The following is a 23,316-nucleotide window of genomic DNA, read 5'->3' as shown; positions in this document are numbered from 1 at the left end:
AGGGAGAACGGGGGGAGAACGGGGGGGAGAACGGGAGGGAGAACGGAGGGAACAACGTGGGGACAACGGGGGAAACAACGGGGGGAACAACGGGGGGAGAACGGGAGGGAGAACGGGGGGACAACGGGAGGGAGAACGGGGGGAGAACGGAGGGACAACGGGGGGAGAACGGAGGGACAACAGGGGGGACAACGGACGGACAACAGACGGACAACGGACGGACAACGGACGGACAACGGAGGGCTACCGGGGGGACAACGGACGGACAACGGCGGGGCCGCGGCCGCCCGCGCGTGCAGGGGTGAGGAGGACGCGGTTAACCCCGGCACGGCTCGGGGGCGCGGGTCCGCCTTCAGTGGGAGCCCTCACCCTGCCGGGTCTGGGGTCTCCGGGGCTCCCCGCGCCTCCGCCCCCAGCTCCTCGGAGGAGAATGCTCTTCTCATCACTGTCCGCATGTCGCCTCCCCTTTTCTGCCCCCATTCCGTTCTCATGTCGCCATCCCTATCCCTAATTCTCATCCCTGTCCCTAATGTCCCCATTCCGGTCCCATCCCATCCCTACTGTCACCATCCTTGTCCCGAATGTCCTTATGTCCCCATCCCATCCCCATGTCCCTATGCCCCCACCCCCAGCTTGCACATCCCTCCCCCCCAGCTCCAGGGGTGTAAAACCCCGGGGCGTTGTATCCTTGTTAAGATTTGATTAGTGAGAGATGCCGTATGCCAAAGCCAATAGTACAGATTTTATTTAACAATAAAATGAGGTAGAGAAAGAAGTAGAAAAGGGGTGGGGGAGAGAGAGACATCGGTCAAGCAGAAGATTGTCACCACCCGTGGATCGCTCAGCATCCTTTTAGTCCTTCACCCTGGTCTTCAGGGTAGTGAGGATCCCGAAGTTGTTGAAAACTTTTCACTATCTCTACCTTTTTGCAAATGAAGGCATTAATGCTCATTGGCTACGTAATTCCCTTATTCCATTGGTTAAATTATTCCCTCTCTTCTAATGCTAATTAATCCCATGTTCAGTCTTTGTCTTCGAGTAGATTGTGATCCCCCTCCTGCCAGAATTACCTTTCACCCAGCTGGAGCTGATTCCACCAGTTACTGGGTTGGCTTTTCCTCATTATCAGTGACACATTCTTCTCGCCCAGTTTTGTTTACCATCCCCTAATCTGAGATAATGCTTGGAAAATAGTACCACCTTTATCTTATCTCAAATTCCTTTTACGATGCCTTAACTTACATAGAAGTCTCAGGCATTTTAGGCAGGGGGAAGAGGGCCTTCGGTGGCTGCAGATGCTGTCTATCCCATAACTTGGGGTGACCAGTGATGTGTGTATGAGCAGTTGCCCCTCCACAGCTTGCCACCGTGGGAACCCTTGTCTGGATGTGTTACCAGGATGTGCCAGACCAGGCCTAGAGCCAGTGTCATCATCCTGCTCCCTTCTGTGCCCATCTCACAGCAAAGTTCTGTGGTAACAGACTTTGAGACAGGCAACTGTGATCTCCAAGTCCTTGTACTTACCTGCCCTTCCCTCCTCCTCTGTGGCTGCAGAGACCCTGTCCCAAGACCCTGTGACCGCAGGGCACCTGGCTGGGAGTGACACAAGCAGCCACTGGCTGGGAGGTCTCAGCTGCCACCTGCACTGTGGAGGTGGCTCAGAGCTGGAGTCAGCCAGGGACTGGACATACATGCTGGTCACCCTGCCAGACCCAGGGACAGCACTGCTGTGGGCTGGGGATCACTGCCAGCATCCCCAAAAACCCATCCAGAGCCAGGGCTCAAGGCAACAGACTGCAGCAATATTTATTCCTGTACAAACCATTACAAAACATGGGCACCCCACTGCTTCCCCCAGCACCGAGCCCCCCAAAACCCCAGCCACAGCCAGAGGGAAACGGAGAAATGGATTCCTGCCAAGGCTCAGGACCCAAACATGCCATATTTAGTTGTTTTTCCCAAATTAACGTCTCTGCTGCTGAGAAATTAATAACAAAGTCCTGTCCCAGCCACAGGGTGCCAAGAGGCATCACTACCCCCCATTACCTGACCAGTTTTTAACTGTTTATAAGCAGCTGCTGGCCCTTCGTTACCACTAAAGAGCAGTTCCTGCTTGTTCCTTTGTCCAGGAAACCCAAGTACAAACCCCAGGGTTAGAAGTGGGGAGAAAAAAAGCCAAAACCCCCAAAAAGCTCCCAAAAATTCCATCTTTCAGTTAGAAAAGGTTTTGGCAGTGTGGGGAGCAGCAGTGCTGGGAGAGGCTAGTGTTTTTGGGCTGCTGGGGCAGGGAGGGTGGCAATGTCACCCCCACAGGGCCCCACAAAAAACTGTGGGGTTCTGCTGAGAGAAGGATGACTGAGGACTGGGATGAGGGGGCTGGGGATGGCAGAGGGGGGCTGAACTCCAAGAGGGGGTTTCCCAACCCAGAAGGTTGGGGCAAACAGTCTCTGTGGTGACCCCAGAAGTGATGCAACCCAAAACTGAGCCGAGGGGACCTGGAACCCCCTTGTAGGCTCCCAGGGGCTGCAATCTGCATGGACTAGGATGGGGCAGGATATCGTGATGCCCCAGTACCCTGCACATGGAGCGGGGGACACCCCAATCTTTACATTCACTACCTGGCCCCCAAAAACCAGCTCAAAACCCAACACATCCCAGGTGCAAGGAGCCACCATGCACAACAGCAGTGGTCCTGTGGGAGGCAGGTGGTGGCACCCTGATGCCTGGCTCCCACTGCTCCCAGGAGGATGCAGGGGAACCCTCATCCATCCCAGATCCAGGGGTCTGCCCAGCAGGCATGAGGCAGCCCCTAGGTCCAGGTGGGGTGGGAGAAGGTGATGTTGTAGAGGTTGGCCCAGCTGGCAAAGACCCTCTTCTCAGTGATAAAGCGGTGGTGATTGCCCCTGCGGCTCCGCTCGTTGTGGATGTAGGTCGTGCACTCATCGGGGCCCTTCGGCTCGTAGTAGTGGTAGGGCAGGCGGCGAGGTGGGGGATGGCGGCTGCAGTGGGGAAAGAAACATTGGGTGAGCCCCATGGTGGGGTCATGTGCTGGGGTGGGGGCTTGGGGGTCTCCTTACCCGCAGTAGCTGGGTGGCACCATGCCATAGACGTGGACAGCGTCACACAGCTCCACCGCGATCACCATGGTGAACCAGCCGGTGCTGAGCCATGAGCGAGACTTCTCCCTGGGGAGGAAAGACAGCAGGAAGGATGACAGGGGCGAGGTGATGTGGATAATGGACCCTGTCAGTGTCCCCAGCCTGCCTCAGGGACCCCCAGCTCAATGCTGCAGCCCATGAAGCAGCTCCAAGAGTCAGCTCTGTCTTGGGAACCTGGAGAAAGGGGGACACAACACAGGAGGTGGCTTTGAGGTACCTGTCCTTCCCTGTCTCACCCCGAAACAGGTCATCAAACTGCTTCATGCGGCTGGGGGAGACAACGTAGGCTGTCATGTTGGGGAAGGAGGTGCAGACGCGCTGGATGATCTTCAGGAGACTCTTCTGCATCTTGGTGGGCGGCCCCCAGAAGATGAAGATGGTCTCTGGGGTCTTATTGACAAACTCCTGGGGCCGCTTGAGGACACGGTAGAGGCTAGAATGAGCCACCACACGGAAGCTGGTCTTGTTGCCCACATCAGCATTGTAGCCTGTGGTGGGAGCGTCGTTCATGCGGATGGTGCACTCAGCCCCGTCGATGACCGTGCCCAGGTGGGTGCCCAGGAGGTGGCTGGAGCTGGTGACAATGACGCATTGGTGGCAGCGGGCAGTCAGGGTCTGGTGATGACAAGTGCCGTGGGCAGGTGACTTTTGGTGTCACCGTGGACAGGGTATTACTGTCCCCTGCAGAGCCACTGTCCTCTGCCAGCAGAGAGACAGACCCTGTGTCACCGCCGAGGCCGGGCCCTGCTGCCCAGCTCGTACCTTGTTCCCACAGACTGGCAGGTACCCGCTTTTCACGCCCCATTTCTTGAGGTCGGGGGGCCGGCGGGCTCTGCCCCGCAGGCGGCTGTAGGGGAAGACCTCGTTCCCGTTGCCAGAGCTGTAGATGATCAGCAACATGATCAGGGCAAAGAGGACCCCCAGGGCGGCGGCACGCTGGCTCTGCGGGCGGGGGGAGAGCGTCAGCCGCTGCCCCCACCTCACGGGTGTTGGCATCCACCCCACTCCCACGGCATCTCCAGCAGGATGCCTGCTGTCCCCAGGGAGGTCCCCGGGGTGATTCTCTTGGCACTCACCGTGCTGCCACTCATGTCTCTGTGCCGGCCTCAGCACACAGTGATTGCCGGCGTCCTGCGAGCACCTGCAAGGCACACGGTCATCCCCAGCCTGGCCCATCATCCCCAGGCTGCCAGGCTGGTGGGGGTACAGGATCAGGTGTACACGGGATAAATCTCCAGGTCCCCCTCTGAAGAGGAGAACAATCCCCCGGAATCAATGAGGGGAAAAGAAATGCTGTGGGCAGAGGCTGGGCAGACTCCAGGATCCCCACATTAAGCTGGTCTCCAGGGAGGATTATCCTCCCCTCGTGGGGATGAAACCACTCAAACCGCAGGGTTAGGGGGGGTCAACCTGCTGCTTGTGCCGTAAAATTCCATTAAAACCACCACCAGAGCAGTCTTGGAACAAGAGGGAATGCAAGGAAGTGAGGCCTGCCCCAGTCAGTGCATGCATGGGCTTGCATCCAGAAGACCTGCAGGGACCTCTCCAGCCCCGGGACCCACTCTAACCTCCACTCAAAGCGGGTTGACCCAGTTTAGTTTTGGGAGCCCTGGTTAGTGAGCCCCAGCCATTCCTGCAGCTCTCCAAGCAAGTGGAAATTTAAAACCACTGAAGCTTCTTTACTAATTGTCACAAGGAAAATTATGCAACAGCCTGAGATCAACCCCTGGGGGGAGCTGACACCTCGAAACGCTCTCAGGACTAGAGGTGGTGCCAGAAGGTACCAGCCTGCCCGGGGAGCCCAGGCCATGGCCGGACGTGGTGCTGCTGGGGGGGCTTCGTCGCGCAAGGGCTGGGGACGCTGTGGGACCCCCCACTCCCGGACCCCACTTCGCTCCCTCCATAACTCTCGGGCCATGTGGGACCCCACGGAGGGGCCCCGAGGGCGGGACCCCGCGGCCTTACCTGGCGGGGGCTCTCATGGGGAGACCGTCACCTCCTGCGCCCCGCGGGCGGCGGGTGCTGCCCGGCCCCTGCGGCGGGCTCGGCCATGGCCGGCACCGGGACTCACGCTGCCGCTCTACGGGAAAATGCTGCTTCAGACCCGGCCCCCTTCCTCCGCCGGGGGTCCCCCAGCCGCGGATGCGAGCCCTTCCGCCCCCCGGGAAGGAAAAACCCACCCGGCCCCGGGTGCGAACCTCCCGCCACTCCTACGTGCGAGTCCTCCCTCGCCCCCGGGAACATCCCCCCCACCCCCGGCAGCGGCCGCAGGGACACGGGAGGGAGCCGGACCCTTCCTACCCCTCTATCCCCCGTGCACCGGCCCCGGGGCCGCTCCCCCGCCCGGCCACGGCGCGTTCCGCCCCTGCACCGGCCGAACGGGCCCGGCCTGGCCGCGCGAACTCCACCGACCCTTCCGCCCCGCAGTGCGCCCCGATACCGATACCGCTGCCGCTACCGATACCGCTGCCGCTGCCGCTACCGATACCGCTGCCGCTACCGCTACCGATATCGCTGCCGACACAGATCGTGCCGCTGCCGCCGCCCAGGCCGGGTCCTAGTGCCGCCCTCACGGGATGCGGAGCACCGCCGGGTCCTACTGCCGCCCTCCAGGGATCGGGAGGGCCGCCGGTCCTAGTGCCGCCGGGACGGCCGCCGGGAAAGGCCGGGACTAATCCCCCGGTCCCCGAGGGCACCGGTGCGGACAGCGCTGCCCGGCTGTGCCAGGAGCAGCACGCCGTGCCTGAGCCGCTGCCGGGCGCAGCGCATCGCTGGGATGCCGGTCTCCCCCGCGGGGGCCGGGAGCTCAGGGCCCCGCGCTGGGGGGCTTCGTGGCGCAGGGAGGGGGCTCCACCGCTGGCAGGGACCTACATCCGTGACGCCTGTCCACAGGGATTCTGGCTCCGCTGTGCCGGTGATGCCTTGCCCTGTGTAGGGCTGTGGCAGCTCCCACAGTTCCTGGACCACTCGCTCCTCACTGCACCCCAGGATGCCTGCCCATCCTCTCACCCCCGGCCCCAGATACCACCGGACCCATCCAAACATGTGGCATCTGTTTACAGGTTCAAAGAGCTGCTGTGGGCTCAGGGCCACACGTGCCCATGGCATGTCCCATCTCTCCAGGAACATGGGAGCTGCCAGTGTCCTGTGACAGCCCAGCAGCACTGCGCCCTGTGGGACTGAGGATCACCCCAGACCCAGCACCCATCCTGCACAGATGCAGCTGCTGGTTCCTAAATAACCTCAACTGCTTTCAGCACCCTCTTCCATGTTTAGGCTCAGCTCTACCCCATTGTCACCTCCCCCTCTTATTTATAGCCTGGCAGCCTGTGACAAGCTGCTGAGTATCCCCTCCTCCCTCATTCCCTGTCCTGTCCTACAGCCACAAGGGGCACAGCAAGGGGCACTATTGAGTTAAAATCAATTTTAATAGGCACGTTTACTTTGGTCTGAATCCAAGGACACTTGTGACAAGGCAACTCGGAGCCCCTAGGGCCCGTGTGGCTTCAGGGCTTCCCAGCTGAGGGGATGCAGGCACCAAGTAGCAGAAGGCAGAGCCTGGATCCAGCTGCCTGCACCCCACACCCAGCACTGTCCAGAGGGCACAAGTGGAGCAAGGACCACAGTAGAGCTTTGTCCTTGTGAGAGGCACCAGCTTGTGGCCCATGCCCTGCTGGAGTCCAGCAGCATGTCTAATCCTGCATTAAATACTCCTCCTAGTAGAGTGGGTGGAAAACTGGGTCTCCCTGGGTCCATCCAAGCAGGTGTTCGGAGCTGATGGGGCTCCGTGGGTCCAGCTCATGCGCCCCATGTACCAACACGAGGGTTCCCAGCCCATCCACCAGCTGGGGAAACAGGCACTGCTGCTGCAGAGATGGAGACTCCCCGCTCCAGGGCTTAGCAAAAGGTGTCCAACGTGGCACTGGCAGAGCTGAGACGTGTTGCTGCAGGATGAGAGCTGCCCTGCTGCCGAGGTTCCGGCTGCCCCACCCCACAGCTGGCGCCCTACTCGCCTACCCAGGATGAGTGGTTGAAGACAATGTTCTTCCTCTTGGCCCAGCGAGAGAAGATGGCTTTCTCAGTGATGAAGCGGTGCCCTGCATGGTGAGCAAGCTCGTGCATCAGGTACATCTTGCACTCGTCCAGCTTACCCTTCTCAAAGTAGTGGTACGGCACACTGGAGTGGTTCTTCTCCCTGGCAGGAGGGGAGAGGGTGAGTGTGGGACTTGGGGGGACACCAGACCACCCCACGCCTGCCCCTGCCACCTTCCACACACCTGCAGTAGCTCTCACTGACCATGCCGAACACATGGATTTGCTCGCACAGCTCCATGGCCAGGATCATGGTGAACCAGCCTGTGCTCAGGAAGGAGCCGGATTTCATCCTGCAAAGCATCTTGGTCACACAGGAGTGGGTGGCACTGCTGCTGGCCTGGCCACACTACAGAGGGGACAGGTGGTATGTCAGGGGGACCTGACAGGGCTCCTCAGGAGCCAGCAGTACCTGTTCTTCCCTGTCTCATTCTGGAAGACGTCATCACAGTATGTCATCTTCTCCTCAGTCAGGGTGTAGATCTGCAGCTGGGGGTACTTTTCCATCACCTTGAGCAGTGCCTGGTAGGTTGGGCCCACCTTCTCCCTGTTCAACTTCTTTGCTGGCCCCCAGATGAAGTAGAGGGTCTCCTGGGACTGTTGGAAGAAGTAGGGCTGGTTCCTCAGCAGCAGCGGAACGCTGGTGTGTGAGACCACTCGGATAGTGCTGCGTGTCCCCACGTCCCGCTCGTAGCCGGCGGTGGGGGCATGGTTCATGCGCACAACACACTCCTGCCGGTCGATGGCCTCTCCTAGCTGCGAGCCCAGCATCTGCCCCGAGCTGGAGACAATGGCACAGTGGCGGCACAGCACTCGCTCCAGCGGCTGTAGGGAGATGGCACCATCAGCTCCTCCTTCCCTCCCGCAGCAGCTGGATACACCACAGCTCCTGCCTGCCCTTCCCAAAGGACAGGAAAACTGAGGCGCAGGTGGGCTGAGCTGCCCCACCAGCCCCAGTGCAGCCCCACCCCCACGCACCTTCCCGTCGGGAACGCGGCTGTACCCCTGGAAGCTGCGGATGCTGGATGTAGTGGGGCTGTCCCGCAGCCCCAGGCCCGGGCAGCAAGGCTGCACGCGGGCTTTGGAGCTCAGCAGGATGTACAGCACCGCCACCACCACTGCGCACACCAGCGTTAGGAAGAGCTGGACCTAGAAGCAGAGGAGGGGAAGTTCTCCGGGCCTGTCCACGTGCACCGGCCCCGCGCCAGAGGCCGGTGGCTCCCGTGGCCATGAGGGAACTGCCCCTCGGAGGGTGTTGGGGTGTGTTGGGAGGAATGGTGCGAGGTGCTGGCCCCGGCTCGCTTCCGCCAGCGGCGATGCCCGCACGCCCTACGGACTCCGTACCGCCCCCGGGCACCGGCAGCAGCCGGGCTCAGCCCCCTCCAGCACCGCTTTTGGGGCGAGAAGCCCCCCTATGGTGGCGGGGTCCCACCGGCCCTCGCCCCCTGCCCCGCCGGGTACTCACCAGCGTCTTCATCCTCGGAGGGCTGGCGAGTCACCGGGGGGATCCGGGGGTCACCGGCAGGGTGGAGGCTCGCACCCTGCAAGCGGAGCGGGCTCAGCAGCGGCACCCCGGGGTGAGCTCGCCCAGCGGGATCCCCCCCTATCCCCCAACACCCGGGATTCCCCCCACGCCTCGTGCCGGGACCTCCCCGAGGCCATTACCGGGATCCCCCCACGCATCCTCATTCCCACGACTCCCCGGGGTCCCCCCATGTGTCCAGTGCCCCCCGTGGCTCCGCGGGTGCCGCCCCGCCCGGCAGCGGTCGGGGCCGGGATGCCCCCCGGCGCAGAGTCCGCGGTTCCCGGTGCCGGCCCCACTCACCGAGCCGGAACCCCCAGGGCCGCCGCCGGCAGGTCCTGCTCCCCGCCCGGAGTGGGGCTGGCGGGGCGCGGAAGGGCGGAGCCGAGCAGGCACTGCCGGGACCGGCACCGCGATCGCCTCCGGCTACCCCGCCCCGCGATCCGGCTCCTCCGGGGACGCGCCCGTCCGTGCCCGTGGGCTCATTCCCGGCGTACCGGGACCGACCCCGGCACACCCCTCGTGTGTCCCGATACCGATCCCCGCCTCGCTCCCTACCGCGTGCGTCGGTAGCGACCCCATGACTCTTCCCCCACTCTTGCTCTGCTCTCTCAGGCTCCCCTCCCGCCCGGGGGTTCCAGCAGCCTTCCTGTTCCCGGTGCTCTCTCACCCCCGTGCACCACCAGCTCCCGATGAGCCCAGGGACACCACAAGGATCCGGAGTGGCTCAGGAGTGGGACCGGGGCAGGTGAGACCCTCGGTACCCCAGACCCCATCCAACGGCCCCGTCACCTGCAGCTGCTCCTGCCAGGGTCAAGTCACAGGGCACCCATGAGAAGCGTCCCCAGAGGGAGCTGCCTGCTGGCCCAGGACAGGGGCACTGGACTTTAATTTCTCCCCTTGGTGACAAGGAAACACGAGATGCAACCTTGAAACCAGTCCCAGAAATTGCCCTGAACAGGCCTGGAACCAGAGGGAGAAGTGACAGGGATTCCACTGGGCTCCCGCACAGGAAACAAGGCCAGAGGGGGAAGTCACATCTGGAGCTGCTCAGTCACCACTGAATTCATCCCCCCTTCACCTCCTTCTGCCCCAGCCCAAAACCACCCTTGTGGGGTGGGCTGAGCCCTGGCCAGAAGGTGAGGGGCAGGGAAGGGCAGCAAGGGGTTCAACAGCTCAGCATGGCCTGGCAGCCTCTGCAAGAGCTGGAAACAAACCTACAGCCAGAGCCTCATCTCTGGACCCTCCACTGGCTCCTGCAGCCAGGTTCAGCGCAACACCTGTGGCTGTTGGTGTGCCCCCAGCCACCAGGATCACCCCCAGGCAGGATGGGAGATCGTGGGACATGCTAGCTGGCAGGAAGTTCACAGTACATGCAAGAAAGGTCAGAGTGCCCCAAATCTGCCCTCCACAGGCAGGGTACAGCAGCCTTAAGCACGGCAGAGCCAGCACAAAGTTGGGCTAGGTTCTCTATGGTGCTTTCCTGCCTGACCTCACTGGCAGGACCTTCTCAGCAAGATGCCATGCACTCCCAGGGCCATGCAGCTGAACCCACACTGGCAGGCCTGTGGCACCCCTTGGCATGGGCAGAAGACAGGGAGCGAGACCTTACAGACCTTTATTGAGGGTGATCCTGCTCGCTGTGGTCCAGGGGAGCTGCCAGGAGAGGAAACCTCATGGGGGAAGGACACTGGCACCACACCTGCTTGCTCAGCCCCAGCCTGGCTGGCACACGGAGCCTTGTCCAGGGCACGAATCCAGCCAGGACTGACAGCTGTGATGGGAACCACACCCAACACTTCCTTGTGATCCAGGATATCTCCTCACCACCCTCTCAGCTGGGTGAGTGCATGGTGGGACGCAGAGGGCAGCACTGTCCCTGCACCCTCTGCGCACCCAGCCTCGTGGGAGTCCCTCTTCAGAAAGGCAAGAGCCCCCAGCACTGTGATTAGCCCTTCCAGAAGCAAATGGAGAAGGCAAACCTGTCCTTTCCAAGCCCAAAGTCTTATTTCTTTCCTCTCAGACTTGAATCAAAAACCCCCACAAACTGTATGTAAACTTTTTTAAAAATTCCCAGATGGAACAAACTACTGAGCAGAGCCAGAGCTGAGGGGAAGGAGTGCCCAGAGAGTGGGCTGGGCAGCCGCAGCTGGGGAGCCGCAGCTGGGGAGCAGGTCCCTCAGCAGGGGCTCTGGTCCCTCACTTGATGAGCCTTGGATGAATCCTGCTTCTCTTTGGTCAGTGACTTGTAAACTACATTTAGTCTCTGCAGGAGGGAACGTGGAGCAACTCAGTGCTGGGCACCTTGGAGGAGATGTCTGCCTGGAGCTGCAGGAAAAGTCTTTTCCTGGCTACAATGCCGCAGCGTGGGCACCTCCTCATCTCCTCAGCTGGGCCTTCAGTCTGATTTCTTGGCAGGTTTCCTGCTCTTCCACATGATGAAAATTATAAAAACACCTGCCATGAGAGAGAGAACAGGTTCAGCTAGGAAACTTTTAATTCCAGGCACTCCTTAAACACCTGGTAATGAGGAAAAGAATGTCAGCAGAGAGAGCAAGAAAATTCTGCTGCCCAGAGGCTCAAACAGCCAAAGTCACACACAAACACAGCCCCAAGTCCTGTGCCAGGCTAAGCTGCAGCAGTAACCACAGAGAGTGTCACAGGTGTCACACATTAGCTAAACTCCTAGCAACCCTCTTCTCTCTCCCTAATTTAGAAGTTTCTAATTAGAACAACAGAAGTAACTCTCACCTATAAATAGCAGCAGCAGCAGCCCAGCCACCACAGGGATGATAACTGCATATTCCCGAGGCAGGAAATACTGGTGGATCCCATGGTCACTGTCGATGAAGGGCTGCAGGGACAGAGAGAGGTGTTGGCAGGTGGACACAACACCTCGAGGTGCAGCCTCGAGGTTTTGGGAGAAGGATGGAAATATCTGGTGTGAGATGGCTAAAAAAAGGGTGCCCAGACCTGCACGTGGCTCAGCCGCAGAAACCAGTGAAGGCTGAGGTTCACTGGACAACGAGGGGTGGCTACTGGGGATGGCACAGGGTCCCACAACCCCGGGGGCTCGGGATGGGAGGAGCTGCTGGTGCAGAACACAGCAGATCCCTGTCTCTCTGCCCTGCAAAAGGGAGCAGCTGACACCAGCTCTGTTCCATGGTTATCCCACCAGGATAACCATGTGGAGGCCAGTGGAAGGCTCTGGATACTAGGGAGCGGTGTGAGAATTCCCACACAGCAGCAAATACTCCTACAGCTCTGGGAATGCCAGGAGCACAGACATGGATCAGGCAGCAGAGGGAGCAGACGCAAGAGGGGAATTCAAAATCCTTGAAATTAGAGGGGAAACTGGCCGGAGTTCAGACATTAGCCCAAGGCTGAACCTGGCCTCTCACACCTGGAAAGCTTGTGGGGAGAAGTTTCTTTCCAGGGAGAAAATCACTAACGACCCCAGTTGATGTGCCCCCAGAAATGGGCAGCCTCACAATCACTTTTCCAGAGCTCTGCATTCCCTAAACTCTTGTCCTTCCTACCAGGCTCCAGGTTTGTTAAGATTTGTCTCTTGCTATGTTTCCCTCTGTCATCTCCCACCAGAACCAGGAATCTGGCGGATGTAACTGTGGGCATTGATGACTACACCTCCATCGGGGCCAGGCTTCAGCTCTTCCCAATAGCTCATCCAGCCCTAGTTGGGTCAGCACGTGTTGGAACAGCAGGGGGGCACCACGATCAATGTTTGGTCTTGCCCAGGCAAGGCCAGGAACACCCAGATGGGACAAGGACTGGGCCAGCGCACAGAGGAAGATCTGCCCTGAAATTTTTAACGCAGCAGGCAAGAGTCCTTCGGGCACACAGGCACAAGATCACCTGAACAAAGGCCAGGGAAACACCTGAGTAAGGAATGACTGGGATTATACTGGCCAGAGGAAACCCGTACCAGTACGATGATCCAGAGCGTATAGTAAACAAAGAGGACGAGGCTGAAGGCGACCAAGCCAAACCCAACCAGCTGGTCCGTCGCTGTGGCCTGCGAAGGGAGAGACAGTCAGAGCAGGATCCCCACGGCCGTGCCTGCGCAGGAGCGGCTCAAGGCACCTGCTCTGGGTTACACGGCCGCGCTGCTGCGGGGCCGGGACACCGGTGGGGCCGGGAAAACCCGGGGCAGGAGCACCGCGTGGATAAGACAACTGCGGCGGGATAATCCAGCGTGGGCTGCCGGGCCCTTCCGCAGGAAGCTCCCTGAGCCAGTTCACACACCACATTCCAAGCACCGGGCCCGGTCTCTCCGCAGGGGCGGCAGCCAGGGAGCCTCGCCCGGGTTCCGGGCCGCGATTCAGCCCAAGCCCCCCGTGCTACCGGGCCGAACAGGAACCCTTCCTCCCCCCGCCACGGCGCCCCGGCCCGGGCTGGGCCCGCACTCACCATGGCGCCCCGGCCTCCTCCCCGCCGGCCCCGCCCTTCCGGCGCGGCCGCCAATTAGCGAGCGCTCCGCCGGCGCCGCCCCCGCAGCGGCCAATCGGCGAGGGGGCGGGGCGCGCGGGAGGCCCCGCCCCGAGCAACGTCACCGCCTGGAGCCGCGAAACGGCCGGGAGGGGAGCCGGGAGCGGGGGCGGGAGCGGGCGGGAGAGGGGCCGGGCACGGGCCGGGAGCGGGGCCGGGAGGGGAGCAGAGAGCGGGGCGGGAGAGAGGTCGGGAGGGGAGCCGGGAGCGGAGCGGGGCGGGAGGGGAGCCGGGAGGGGAGCAGAGAGCGGGCGGGAGAGGGGCCGGGCACGGGCTGGGAGCGGGGCCGGGAGGGGAGCAGAGAGCGGGCGGGAGAGGGGTCGGGAGCGGGGCCGGGCACGGGGCGGGAGCGGGGCGGGAGCGCGGCCCGGCAACCCGTGAGAACGGGGTCGGCGCCGGCAGCGCTCCTGCGCCTTCCTTGTCTCAGCCGCAGGCCTGGGATCCTTTTTACAGCTCGGAGGCTCCTGCTGCTCCAGTGCCGTTACCTTCGTGAACGGGGTACTCTGGTTGCATCTACCACCTGTGCCCGGGAACTATGGCGGTGACGTATCCTGACACCAATTCCATCCCCCGGGACACGGACATCCCACGCCTCAGCCGTTCCTCCAAACACACCCAGGGGCCAGCGGGAAGAAAGGGAAAAGCGAGACCGAACGGCCAAGGAACAGACACCAGAGACAGAATCGGCTGCCTCCCCTTGCTGAAACAAGGGAAAGGGGAAGACCATGCTTGAGACTCAAAGGTGCACTGACCTTTGTGTGGCCGAGGCTTTGGGAAGGTGGAAAAGGCAAAAGCTGCTTCCTCCCATGGCTCCTGTTCCCGTCCAGCCCTGTCAGGCATCAGCAATGAAGATCTGGGCACTGAACTGGGCTCACCCTCTGTTAACAGGAGGGTGAGCCTGTGGTGGCCAAGGGGCTGCTCAGGCACGAGCCCTGAGGATCCAAAGATACTCATTCCCTGGAGCCCTGCTGGGCTGTGGCCCCAGTCCCCCAGGGGAGCCTGGTGAGGTAGCCCCAGCAGGAGAGGCAGGTTAGGCCTACACTGGGACAGATGGGACAGTACATGGGACAGTGCTGGTGCCTCACACAGGTCACCTTTCTCTGGGATTGCTGCTGCCCCGGGACTGGTGCTGTGCTGCCAGCTGCCCTCTCCACCCCTTCTCCATCTCCAGTGAATCTCCGCTCTCAGCCATAAAAGCAATCCTAGGAGGTAAATCCAAACTCTAGTCCAGGCCCGAGCATGCCCATCTCACCCTCCTGCTTCCTCAGCAGATATTTAAAACAAGAAACAGAGCAAGAAGAATCAGTGTGAAGTACCAAAAAACCTTTATTTTTTTCCCCCAAACCATAACAACATTTGACATTATATTGATTTCCTCATGTATTTGTTATTTCTCTACGTTAGGAACCAGATACAGAAAATACAAACACAATCTGTTGAATCAAAGACGGCACAGCATTCCGTTAGAAAAAGAACCAAAAAAACTAGAGGAGCAAGATAGAAATGGTGAAAAATAGTCATTCCCTCCAGCCCAAACTCTCCAAGAATCATCATCAAAATAGAGCAGAGGAAGTAGCTTCTCTTTCTAAACGCACTTCTGCTTTAAGACAAAAGTTAGATTTATATTTAGATTTTTCAAAGTAAAAAAAAGTTAAACTATCTTTCAAACAATTTTGGAAGTTTGCATAGACCCATTCCCTTTCCAAAAATATCAGCCATCTCTCTATAGAATCTGATACAAATCGAGTACGCCTCAGCCGAAGGTCACCAAGCTCAAGTCACATTCAAGAAAATAAAACATGATCTCCCCTTCCCTTCCCTCCCCCCACAAAAATATGGGCTCTACCGTTATTCCATGTGTTTGAGGCAAGTTACCAGGCTCAGCCGCATCCCTCGCTCAGAGCTTCATCCAAATTCCTTTTCATTTCCCAGGTTTCCACGCCCGCTGCCTCCCGGCGGGGCAGAGGTGCTGTGGAGGCAGCGGGATCGGATGGCGCAAGGAGGGGGCTGACGGACACAGCTCTCAGGAGGGAAGTGGGGGGAATTTTGCATTCATCAATCCCCCCCCCGCAGCGAGGAAGTGGCTTTTCAAGGACAAACACCTGCGACCAGGCAGAGTTTGTAGGAACTTGTCCCTGGGGACTGGCTTTGTCCAAAGGGCTCAGTCACCAGAGCAAGAACTCAGCTAGAGACCAGATGGGGCAGCAGAAACGGGGCAGGAGGGGTGGAGGAGGGGGTCTGCAGCCCCCAGGTAAGGCAGCGAGGAGGGGAGGGGGAGCCCCTCGCCAGGAGGGGTTTAACCGAGGTGCTCTAGCGTACCTGGAGTGAGGTTTTCCCAGAGGTTCCCAGCAGCAGTACAGAGACCAGCTGCACTGCCACCCACTTAAAAAGAAACAGCAACGACAAAATAAATAAAAAGTCAACCCCTCCTATTCGGATAAGAATGAAATACATTTTTCTTCAGGCCTCCGCCTGGTTCGGAACCCTCTAAAAACTGAAGCAAACGTTTAAAAGGGCTTGTTAACTTTCTGTAGGGGGCAAAGTGATGTGGCAATGAGGGGGGGAGAAATCACACGCCTGCTGCCCATCACTCTGAAGGTCAGGACAGCACGAGGCCCCCATTTAAAGTGCTGACCATACAAAAGATGATGATGAGGGAGCAACATCCTTCTCCCGCTTTTCCCATCACAATTTCCAGCTGAAACCCATCTCCTTCACCAACTAACAACTAAGCCTATTCTTTTGGACACTCAGTTTTATATTGGTTTTAAAAAAAGAAGAAGTTAGTAGAAAAGTTACACTGAATTTCCTAACACTTTGCAATGTGCTTCCACCAACTAAACATCTAGAAACTGGGAGAGCAGAGTCCACACATTTTGCCTGATCCTGAGACTGAAGCAGAGAGCCAGCTCTGCTCTCCAGGGCCAGCCAGGCATGAGCAGCCCTACTCGTCAGCATCAGAGACCCAGGGGATGCAGAGTCTTGCCAATAAGGTCCTTTTACTTGTTTAAGCCACCTCTGAATCCCCTGAGAAGGGGAACAATGTGGGGAAGAGCATCCCCCCCTCAGCTCCCCTGAAATAAAATAGCAATGAAACAATAATGCAGTCAAAAAACACCAGCCTGCTGGGTTTGTATAAAAAAAAAAATTCCATAAACTTCACAACAAAAAAGAAAAACCCAAAGGAAACTAGCCAGCGGTTTGGGTCTGGAAACTGATTCACTTCTTAAATGTTCAAAGTCCAACGAGGAACAGGCAGCAGCAATGCCACAAGGAAAAAAGTGCTTGTGAGACGCAGCTTCCTGAGGCAGCAGCAAGTGTGTGGGACAAGTGACCCCACAGCCACCGCCTCGGGTGTCCACGGCTGCCTCAGGACTGCTGGGCATTGCTTGTGCTGGATGTGCAGCAGGAGCTCTGCATGGGATCTACAAACAGGAGCAGACTGCTCCTTCCTCCCTCTGGGTCTGCTCCGGGTGCCCCAGCCCCAGCTGTGCTGCACAAGGCTGGATGACCAGGACTACTTACTCACTCAAAATCAGGGACAGGAGAGCTAAAAAGCCACACAAAGACCAGGATCTGTGGAGTCATTAACGTGGACACAAGGAAGAAATACCCTATGAGACACAGTTATCAAAAGTGCAAGCAGTGATGTGCCAAGCCACTGGAAGAGAAGCCCAAGACATGCCCAGGTTGGCCACAGCAATGTGATGGAGCAGGTTATGCCTCTGCCAGCCTGGGAAAAAGAGACCAGTGCTCTCAAAAGCTCAACTGCTTCTCCTCTTGCTTTGCTGGGAAGATATTCCTCCCTCTGTCCCCCTGGGGATTTTGTGACAGGCCAAGCTGCCAGTGCCTCGGAGCAGCTGACTCTTGCCAATGGAGGCCAAAAGAATGCCCTGGGATCCCAACTGCTCTGACAGTGACTGCCATTGTTTTTCATGGGAACAGAAGCAAAGCAGCAGAAGTGAGCTGGGTTTTGGCCTCTTTCCTGGCTTATGTTTGCTCCTTTCAAGTCATGGTTGGATCTGATTTCCTGAGGGGCTTTGTTGGCCCCTGGGGTGCAGCCAGACCCTCAGCTCTGCACAACCATCCACAGACAGGGCAGGAACAGCCACTGCTGTCCGAGCCTCCTTCTGCCCTCACCCTGACCTGAGCAGATGGTCAGGCCAGGCCTGGCTTTCTGGCAGTGCTCCAGAGAGGGAGAAAGACAAGCAGTTCTCTCCTTCCTGCAGACACGGGCACCCCAGGAATAGGACAGGATGCTCAGCAGCCTGCAAGTGAGTGCCAAACCTACCCAGGCTGAATGAAGAAGAGATCGCCATTAAGAAAACCTAGCAAGTGTGAAAGAGCTTTTGCTCTAGACAGTCTCAAAAGATCCAACACTTTTTCCCTACATGAAACCAAACCAAGGTGTTGTCTGTATCCCCTTTTTACCCTAATGCAAATTTAGATTCCCTTTGAAGGGAAAGGGTGGAAAAGATGCATATCCTATAGTGGTCTGTCCAAACACAGAAAGAAACCTCTTGACTCAGAGAGAAACCATCAAAACAGAGTAAGCAAGTGTATAGTTCTGCCACACTGCTGAGCCACAGTCTCCTCCTCAGTGGCTACAATCGGATCCACTGCTGAGCACCCTCCTCATGCAGCATCCTTAGCTAGAAGGGTAAAAAACCCACTAAATCAAGACCTTTTCATTCCTTGTTTCTCATTCTGCCAGATTCCCTTTTCCAATAGCTCATCTGCACGCATTCTGGCCAAAGAGACCACAGTTAATCCCCCTTTTTTTCCTTCTTTGAAAAGAGGCTTTACAATAACTAAGAATTTGAGCAACGTGATCAGTTACAAATCTTTCCTTGCTGAACAGAATGTGTGTGTGCCTGTGCACACACACAGGTGTCAGAGGGAGCAGATTCACAGCCAGGTGCTGGAGTGTGGAATTGCTCTGAGGGCACGGCTGCTGAGTGCTACCACTGGCAAAAGAGGAATGGGCAGAAATAGCTTATCAGCTGATGGGCTCTGTACAGGGAGGGCTGCAAGCACAGCCTGCTAGTGGCCTACAGCCAGGGGCTGCCCAGATCCTCACTGGCAGTTCGGCTGCCAGGAGAATCTCCAAGTGGGAGCTGAAAGGGATTGACATCTCTGCCACACACTGCAAGGAAAAGTGTCAAACAACTGCAGAAACCAAACCCAAAGAAGAGCAATTGAAAGATCAACCAAAGAACAGTTTGAAGCCTTGTCAGAAGAGTTCACTCACCACAGAGCAAGTCAGAACAGCTGCTGTGGCTAATGCAGCAGCAAACACCCATTCTACCCTTGAAGGTAGAGACAGTAGCTTCTCCCCAGCCCTAGAAGGAACCAGCTCAGGCACAGATGTCTGCTGACATGGCAAGAAATGCCAAGCAACACCAAATCCCTTACTGGCCCAGGCCAAGAGAGGCAATCAACATCACCACCACAACAGAGAGACCACTGCAGTCAACTGCATCCAGCTCTGGCCCAGGGAAGGGCTGTCAGATGAGATTCTTTTCACAGTCTGAGAAGGGCAGTTCCCTTCCTGAGCCAATGAAACAAGAAAAAAAAAAAAAAAAAAAAAAAGAAAAGAGGCTTTGTATTCCAAGCTCCAACAGGACTATCTGATGAATCAGTCCAGCAAACACAGATCATACTCCTGGAATAGTGAGTAGAATCCTCCTCCAGGTAAAATCTGTAACCTCTAAAGTGCTCCCTTTAATGCTAGTTGATGAACACCCCCTTCCATGCCCAGCAGTGGAAGGGCTGCTGCAGTCAGTGGTGTGACGAGCACTCGCATTTAACCGTTCACCAACTCCCAGCTAGATTGCAGTAGTTTTCTGAAATGCACTTTTGGGAAGTATTTCCTATGAGAAGATGTTGTTTGGGGATGTGAGGATAGGAAGGCGAAGTGTACCCCACAGTATACCTTGTTCAGTAAAACCATTGCCTTGGAAGGTGATGTTCCCTTGCAGTCAATGGAATAAAGCATCCTGCAAGTGGCCATGTCACTGTGTCCCCAGCAAGCAGCTCTGGGTTTGGTTAGAATGGTTTCCCCTACCCCCAGTGGTCTGAAGAGTTCACAGTGGTATAACCCAATGTTCTGGGGAGACAGAAGCTGAGAAGTCCCCTGCTGCAAATGAATGGGTGGAATGAGGGATGCACATGAGCAACATCCTCTGGGACTAGCCCAAAGATAAGCCCCACAGACAGAGCAGGAACAGGGGGAAGGTAGGCACTGGAAGGACCAGCAAGCAGAGAAGGACAATGCCAATGCAGGGAAAGTGCATGTTTCTGGAGTGGTCTTGGAGTGGTTCTGCAGTGCAAACATATGGAGAGGGGCATGGAGAAATCCCTTCTGGAATGCTGCATGAAGAGAGGTAAAGGTTGGCATCCATGTGGCAGCGGACTGGGTAGGGGGCCTGTGTCCAGCAGCTCTACCCTGTTCTTCACATTTAGTGGGTTTCAATCACCACTGGCTCGTAAACTCCAGATGAGACCCTGGGGAGGCAAAGGGGGAGATGAAGAGGGCAGGTTATTTTCCAATCATTTTGAGCAACTAAGTCCTGATTCAGAGCTCTCCACTCTCAAACATCATCTTCTAAGCTCACACAAACCACTGCCAGTAACCAGTCAGCCTTGTGGGAAGTCAGTCCCTGGAACACTGAGGGGACAGGGACTTGGCAAGTCAGCAATACAGCACTGGAGAGAGCTGGGTGTGACACACGAACCCATCTAAAGGACACAGCAAAGGGGGAGTATCCTATCCAGAAAAAAGAGCCAGTGTGCCTGGCTTTACTATGCTCCCAGTTTTGTTACTAACTTGATACATCTTTGCATTACCATTATTGCTGGTTTTAATTCAACTGAGGAGGTGCAATAACGCCTCAAATGCAATTGGCCAGGAGCTGTACTAAGAGCTACAGTGGCAAGTTTTATTGCTCCAGAAGGCTTTCACGAGAGAACAAGCCCTGGATGATTATGGAAGAAGCAGAGAGAAGGGACAATAAGAGGCAGGGAAAAGAGACAATAAATCCCACTCTGCCACAGTTTTGCTGCAGGCCAGCAGAAGGCAAAGCTCCCCCCTTCAGGAGGAAACGGGAACCAACCTCTACCATTTTGTCCTTTCACTCACTTCTGTTCCTGGGTCTAACAACCAGGATCCCATTATCCCTCTGAGCTCCTGCTGAGAACTGCATTCATACTCTAGTGCAACTACAGCCTGCCACCAAAGGGATCCCAGGGCTATTAATGTGGGATTAAAGCTACCATGCAGCACATGATGTTTAGAAATCTCTCCTGTAGCAAAAAGTGGAAGTTTCCTAGGTACAAAGCTCACTAATCTCTCTGGAGCCCCTCTGTCTGCCAACCTTTTGGGCAACCTACCTGTTTCCCAGCTGAATACCACTCAGCGTAGTTGTTCCATCTCTGCTCACAAACAACCTCAGGTTACTGTCTGCAGATAGAAAAGGAACACAGACATCACAATCCAGAACTACCGAGGCTGCCAGGAACTCCCCTCCCAGACACACAATCAGCATGGAACAACTGTGTCTCAGCACGTCCACACTTTCTGGTGGTGTTCCCACCGTCATCGAGCCCCTGGGAACTCATCTCCTTGCTCCAAAAGGGAGCCTCGCCAACATGAAGCCTTGGAAGAATAAAGGTAGAGGTATTAATTCAGTGTTATTCCTCCAGCTGCCTTTTTAAAGGCAATTCCATTGATACAAGTTCTCGGTCAGCTTGTACACATCTGAACTGATGAGATGTGGGGCCTCACACTGCTTTTGTAGAGTCACTAGAGGAGAAACTCAGCCTGTTCTGCTGGTGAGAGGCAGCTGCATTCAGTCTAGTTTTAACCCATGCTAAGTGAGGTGTAAATCCTCATATGATAAGAGTGCTACCGTGTGCAACAAGGTGATTAATGGTAAATTAACAAAGCACAGATAACAAGCTAGGTTCAAGTTTAAAATTTAACAGAAAATCTCAGATAAAGTCAAAGATTGATTTCTATGCTAAACTGGAAAACGAAAGTGAAAACAAATGCAGTTATATTGTTAGTTTTCTCCTAACAGATGCTGTGACTGCAATGGACAAAACCCTTTCTTAAGCACTCCGACAGACCTGATCACCAGCACGTGGTAACCCATGTTTCTGTAGAGATGTGCTGTTCCCCCTCCAGCTGTGCTCTCCTCTTTTGATAAATACTGACCCAGGACGAGGGCCACTAGAGCAGTGCAGACAGCTGATGTAACTCATTTCCACTGCACTGAGAATCAGTATTTTTCCTCTCTCTCCCTGCTCATTTGAGCTACTATTCAATCTCTGCTGTCATGAGTGGAACAGCAGCAAGTGCTATGTGTAAATGCATGTGCAGCTCTCAAACCCACGTGGTTTATCTACCACAGAAACATCCAGCAAGCACTGAAAGCAAATAGCTCTCAAAAGGAGAAGGGAGCCCATGGCAAATCAGATCTGACTGTAAACGCTTGGCAGCCTTGCGAAAGGAACAGCCCAGACATCCCCTCTGAGACTTCTCCTCTCACCTTCAGTATTGCTGACATCTGTGAAGTCCTGACTCTGCATTATCTTCTCCACTATATCATCAGCGTCGATCCTGGTGTCATCCACTCGGGTTGGGTGACTCTCCATTGAATCCTTTTTCCTCCTGGTGGGAGGAAAAACTTACTCAGCCTTTCAAGACACAGACTTCTATACACCGTCCTGCTTCTCTTGGCCACAGTCTCCTCCTCAGTGGCTACAATCTGATCCACTGCTGCCAGAAGACAAAGGAGCAGGCTCTGTCTCTCCTTCCCAGAGAAAGGTCTTTGCTCCACAATTACTCACCGGGAGGGTCTGTCCAGCAGCAGGGGTGGTCTGGGAGGGCGAGGTGGCTTCTCCAGTTTGTGGTCCCGCTCCCCCTCAGGACATTCCACGGTCATGCTGAGCCCCCCGGACGCGCTGCTGCTGGTGGACGTGTTCCGGCGGTGGGTCAGGTCAGACATGCTGGAGGAGCGGGAGTGCTCCGTGCTGTAACCTGCCAACACAGAGGGATTACAAACCACATCTGCTCCCCTTCCTGGCAGAACAGCTTCACAGCAGCATTTCTGCTCCTGCACACAGAGGTTTAGACATCTATGAGCTCATCTGCAGAGACTGAACAGGAGGCTGGTATTACAGAGCAGGGTGAGAGAGATGGCTGCAAATCACTCTCACAGGAGCTCATTGCAGGAGAGAAAAGGGATGTGACCAGTGCTGGCAGAGCTGTGTGGATCAATGGTTACCAGAGATCTTGGACTGCTGGCTGGCGTAGCTCGAGTTCCGCGAGTGCCCTGAGTGGAAAACTTCCTCTGGGCTGGACAGGTTCTGATCCGGCTCTTCTGGGACACCTGCCAAGGAACAAGAGGACACTGCTTACACCATAACCAAGCCAGCGCATGGTGCACTGATCAGCTGGGAGTGGAGGCTGATCTTGGGATGACAGATCAAGGAAAGGGCAAGTCTGATGGCCGAGCCCTGCTGTACAGGCCAGCACAGGGCTTACAAACACCCAGGGAGTAGGGAAGACCACCGTGAGCTTCTCTATCAAGTTTATCACTATTTCTATCCAGCAGATGAATTTACAAACATCTCTCAGGCTTGTAGCATCTAGAAGGACAAGTAGTGTGTAAAACTATCCACGGTTACAAGCATCAAGCTAAGACCAAGAAAGCATCAGATGGCCACTGGCAGTGAAGTATTACAACCTCTGGATGCTTCTGTTACTACCTATCCCTTTCTATTACTTGTGAGAGAGCCTGTACCATTTAAATAATCTCTGAATTTGGTCCAGACACTTCATAACCTCTGCTCCTTTGCTAGCCCTGCTTGTCTCTCTTGCAGGAAGCTTATCTGGGAGTGCACAAATGTAACACATTAGCCAGCTTTTTAAGAACACCACTTGCACCCTGTGCTCTGTCACTGAAGTGATGAGACTCAAGTGCTATTTTGGTGGAGTGTATCTGCCTGCACATTTGGAATGTGTTAGGAAGG

General features: G+C 56.5%; 4 protein-coding genes and 1 long non-coding RNA gene across 23 annotated transcripts in view; 1 reads left to right on the top strand and 4 right to left on the bottom strand.

Moving 5' to 3' along the window:
- Nucleotides 1-1,781: 1,781 nt before the first annotated feature.
- ST6GALNAC6 (ST6 N-acetylgalactosaminide alpha-2,6-sialyltransferase 6) lies at nucleotides 1,782-5,899 on the bottom strand. 14 transcript variants are annotated; one of them, XM_042052118.1, is made up of 7 exons: nucleotides 5,665-5,899; nucleotides 5,124-5,238; nucleotides 4,235-4,299; nucleotides 3,921-4,100; nucleotides 3,376-3,773; nucleotides 3,078-3,185; nucleotides 1,782-2,999 (listed from the first exon to the last, which is right to left on the bottom strand). In XM_042052118.1, the coding sequence occupies exons 3-7, from the start codon at nucleotides 4,247-4,249 to the stop codon at nucleotides 2,810-2,812; spliced, it is 891 nt and encodes a 296-aa protein (XP_041908052.1). In that variant the 5' UTR covers nucleotides 4,250-4,299; nucleotides 5,124-5,238; nucleotides 5,665-5,899; the 3' UTR covers nucleotides 1,782-2,809. The 14 variants fall into 14 exon arrangements, with proteins under 14 accessions (XP_041908052.1, XP_041908051.1, XP_041908049.1 ...); XM_042052117.1 differs by having other exon boundaries at nucleotides 5,641-5,718; XM_042052115.1 differs by having other exon boundaries at nucleotides 5,623-5,694.
- A 668-nt stretch (nucleotides 5,900-6,567) lies between these two features.
- ST6GALNAC4 (ST6 N-acetylgalactosaminide alpha-2,6-sialyltransferase 4) lies at nucleotides 6,568-10,476 on the bottom strand. Of its 5 annotated transcripts, none has more exons than XM_042052108.1 (7): nucleotides 10,389-10,476; nucleotides 8,716-8,791; nucleotides 8,229-8,399; nucleotides 7,663-8,075; nucleotides 7,436-7,543; nucleotides 7,176-7,353; nucleotides 6,568-7,089 (listed from the first exon to the last, which is right to left on the bottom strand). In XM_042052108.1, the coding sequence occupies exons 2-7, from the start codon at nucleotides 8,725-8,727 to the stop codon at nucleotides 6,862-6,864; spliced, it is 1,110 nt and encodes a 369-aa protein (XP_041908042.1). In that variant the 5' UTR covers nucleotides 8,728-8,791; nucleotides 10,389-10,476; the 3' UTR covers nucleotides 6,568-6,861. The 5 variants fall into 5 exon arrangements, with proteins under 5 accessions (XP_041908042.1, XP_041908041.1, XP_041908040.1 ...); XM_042052107.1 differs by lacking the exon at nucleotides 10,389-10,476 and adding an exon at nucleotides 9,565-10,279; XM_042052106.1 differs by lacking the exon at nucleotides 10,389-10,476 and adding an exon at nucleotides 9,076-9,555.
- DPM2 (dolichyl-phosphate mannosyltransferase subunit 2, regulatory) lies at nucleotides 10,375-13,297 on the bottom strand. The gene is made up of 4 exons (XM_042052127.1): nucleotides 13,201-13,297; nucleotides 12,716-12,805; nucleotides 11,524-11,626; nucleotides 10,375-11,229 (listed from the first exon to the last, which is right to left on the bottom strand). Exons 1-4 carry the CDS (start codon nucleotides 13,201-13,203, stop codon nucleotides 11,171-11,173), a joined length of 255 nt encoding a protein of 84 aa, XP_041908061.1. The 5' UTR covers nucleotides 13,204-13,297; the 3' UTR covers nucleotides 10,375-11,170.
- A 285-nt stretch (nucleotides 13,298-13,582) lies between these two features.
- On the top strand, nucleotides 13,583-14,657 carry LOC121676123. Its single transcript, XR_006020369.1, has 2 exons — nucleotides 13,583-14,020; nucleotides 14,368-14,657. It is a non-coding gene; the product is annotated as an uncharacterized LOC121676123 (long non-coding RNA).
- FAM102A (family with sequence similarity 102 member A) overlaps nucleotides 14,587-23,316 on the bottom strand; it is a 37,600-nt gene continuing 28,870 nt past the window's right edge. For both annotated transcript variants that reach the window (XM_042052186.1, XM_042052187.1), the window contains 5 exons: nucleotides 22,569-22,673; nucleotides 22,132-22,321; nucleotides 21,831-21,952; nucleotides 20,671-20,740; nucleotides 14,587-19,785 (listed from right to left, as the gene is read on the bottom strand). In XM_042052186.1, coding sequence (XP_041908120.1) covers nucleotides 19,740-19,785; nucleotides 20,671-20,740; nucleotides 21,831-21,952; nucleotides 22,132-22,321; nucleotides 22,569-22,673 — 533 coding nt within the window. In that variant the 3' untranslated portion in view covers nucleotides 14,587-19,739. The remainder of the gene's footprint in view (nucleotides 19,786-20,670; nucleotides 20,741-21,830; nucleotides 21,953-22,131; nucleotides 22,322-22,568; nucleotides 22,674-23,316) is intronic.

Source organism: Corvus kubaryi, unplaced genomic scaffold (assembly GCF_017639235.1).
Source record: "Corvus kubaryi isolate FWS band 111438036 unplaced genomic scaffold, C.kubaryi_AGA036_p1.0 78, whole genome shotgun sequence".
NCBI lineage: Eukaryota > Metazoa > Chordata > Aves > Passeriformes > Corvidae > Corvus > Corvus kubaryi.
The sequence above is the reverse complement of the archived record's forward strand: the minus strand, read 5'-3'. Positions and strand labels throughout refer to the sequence as shown.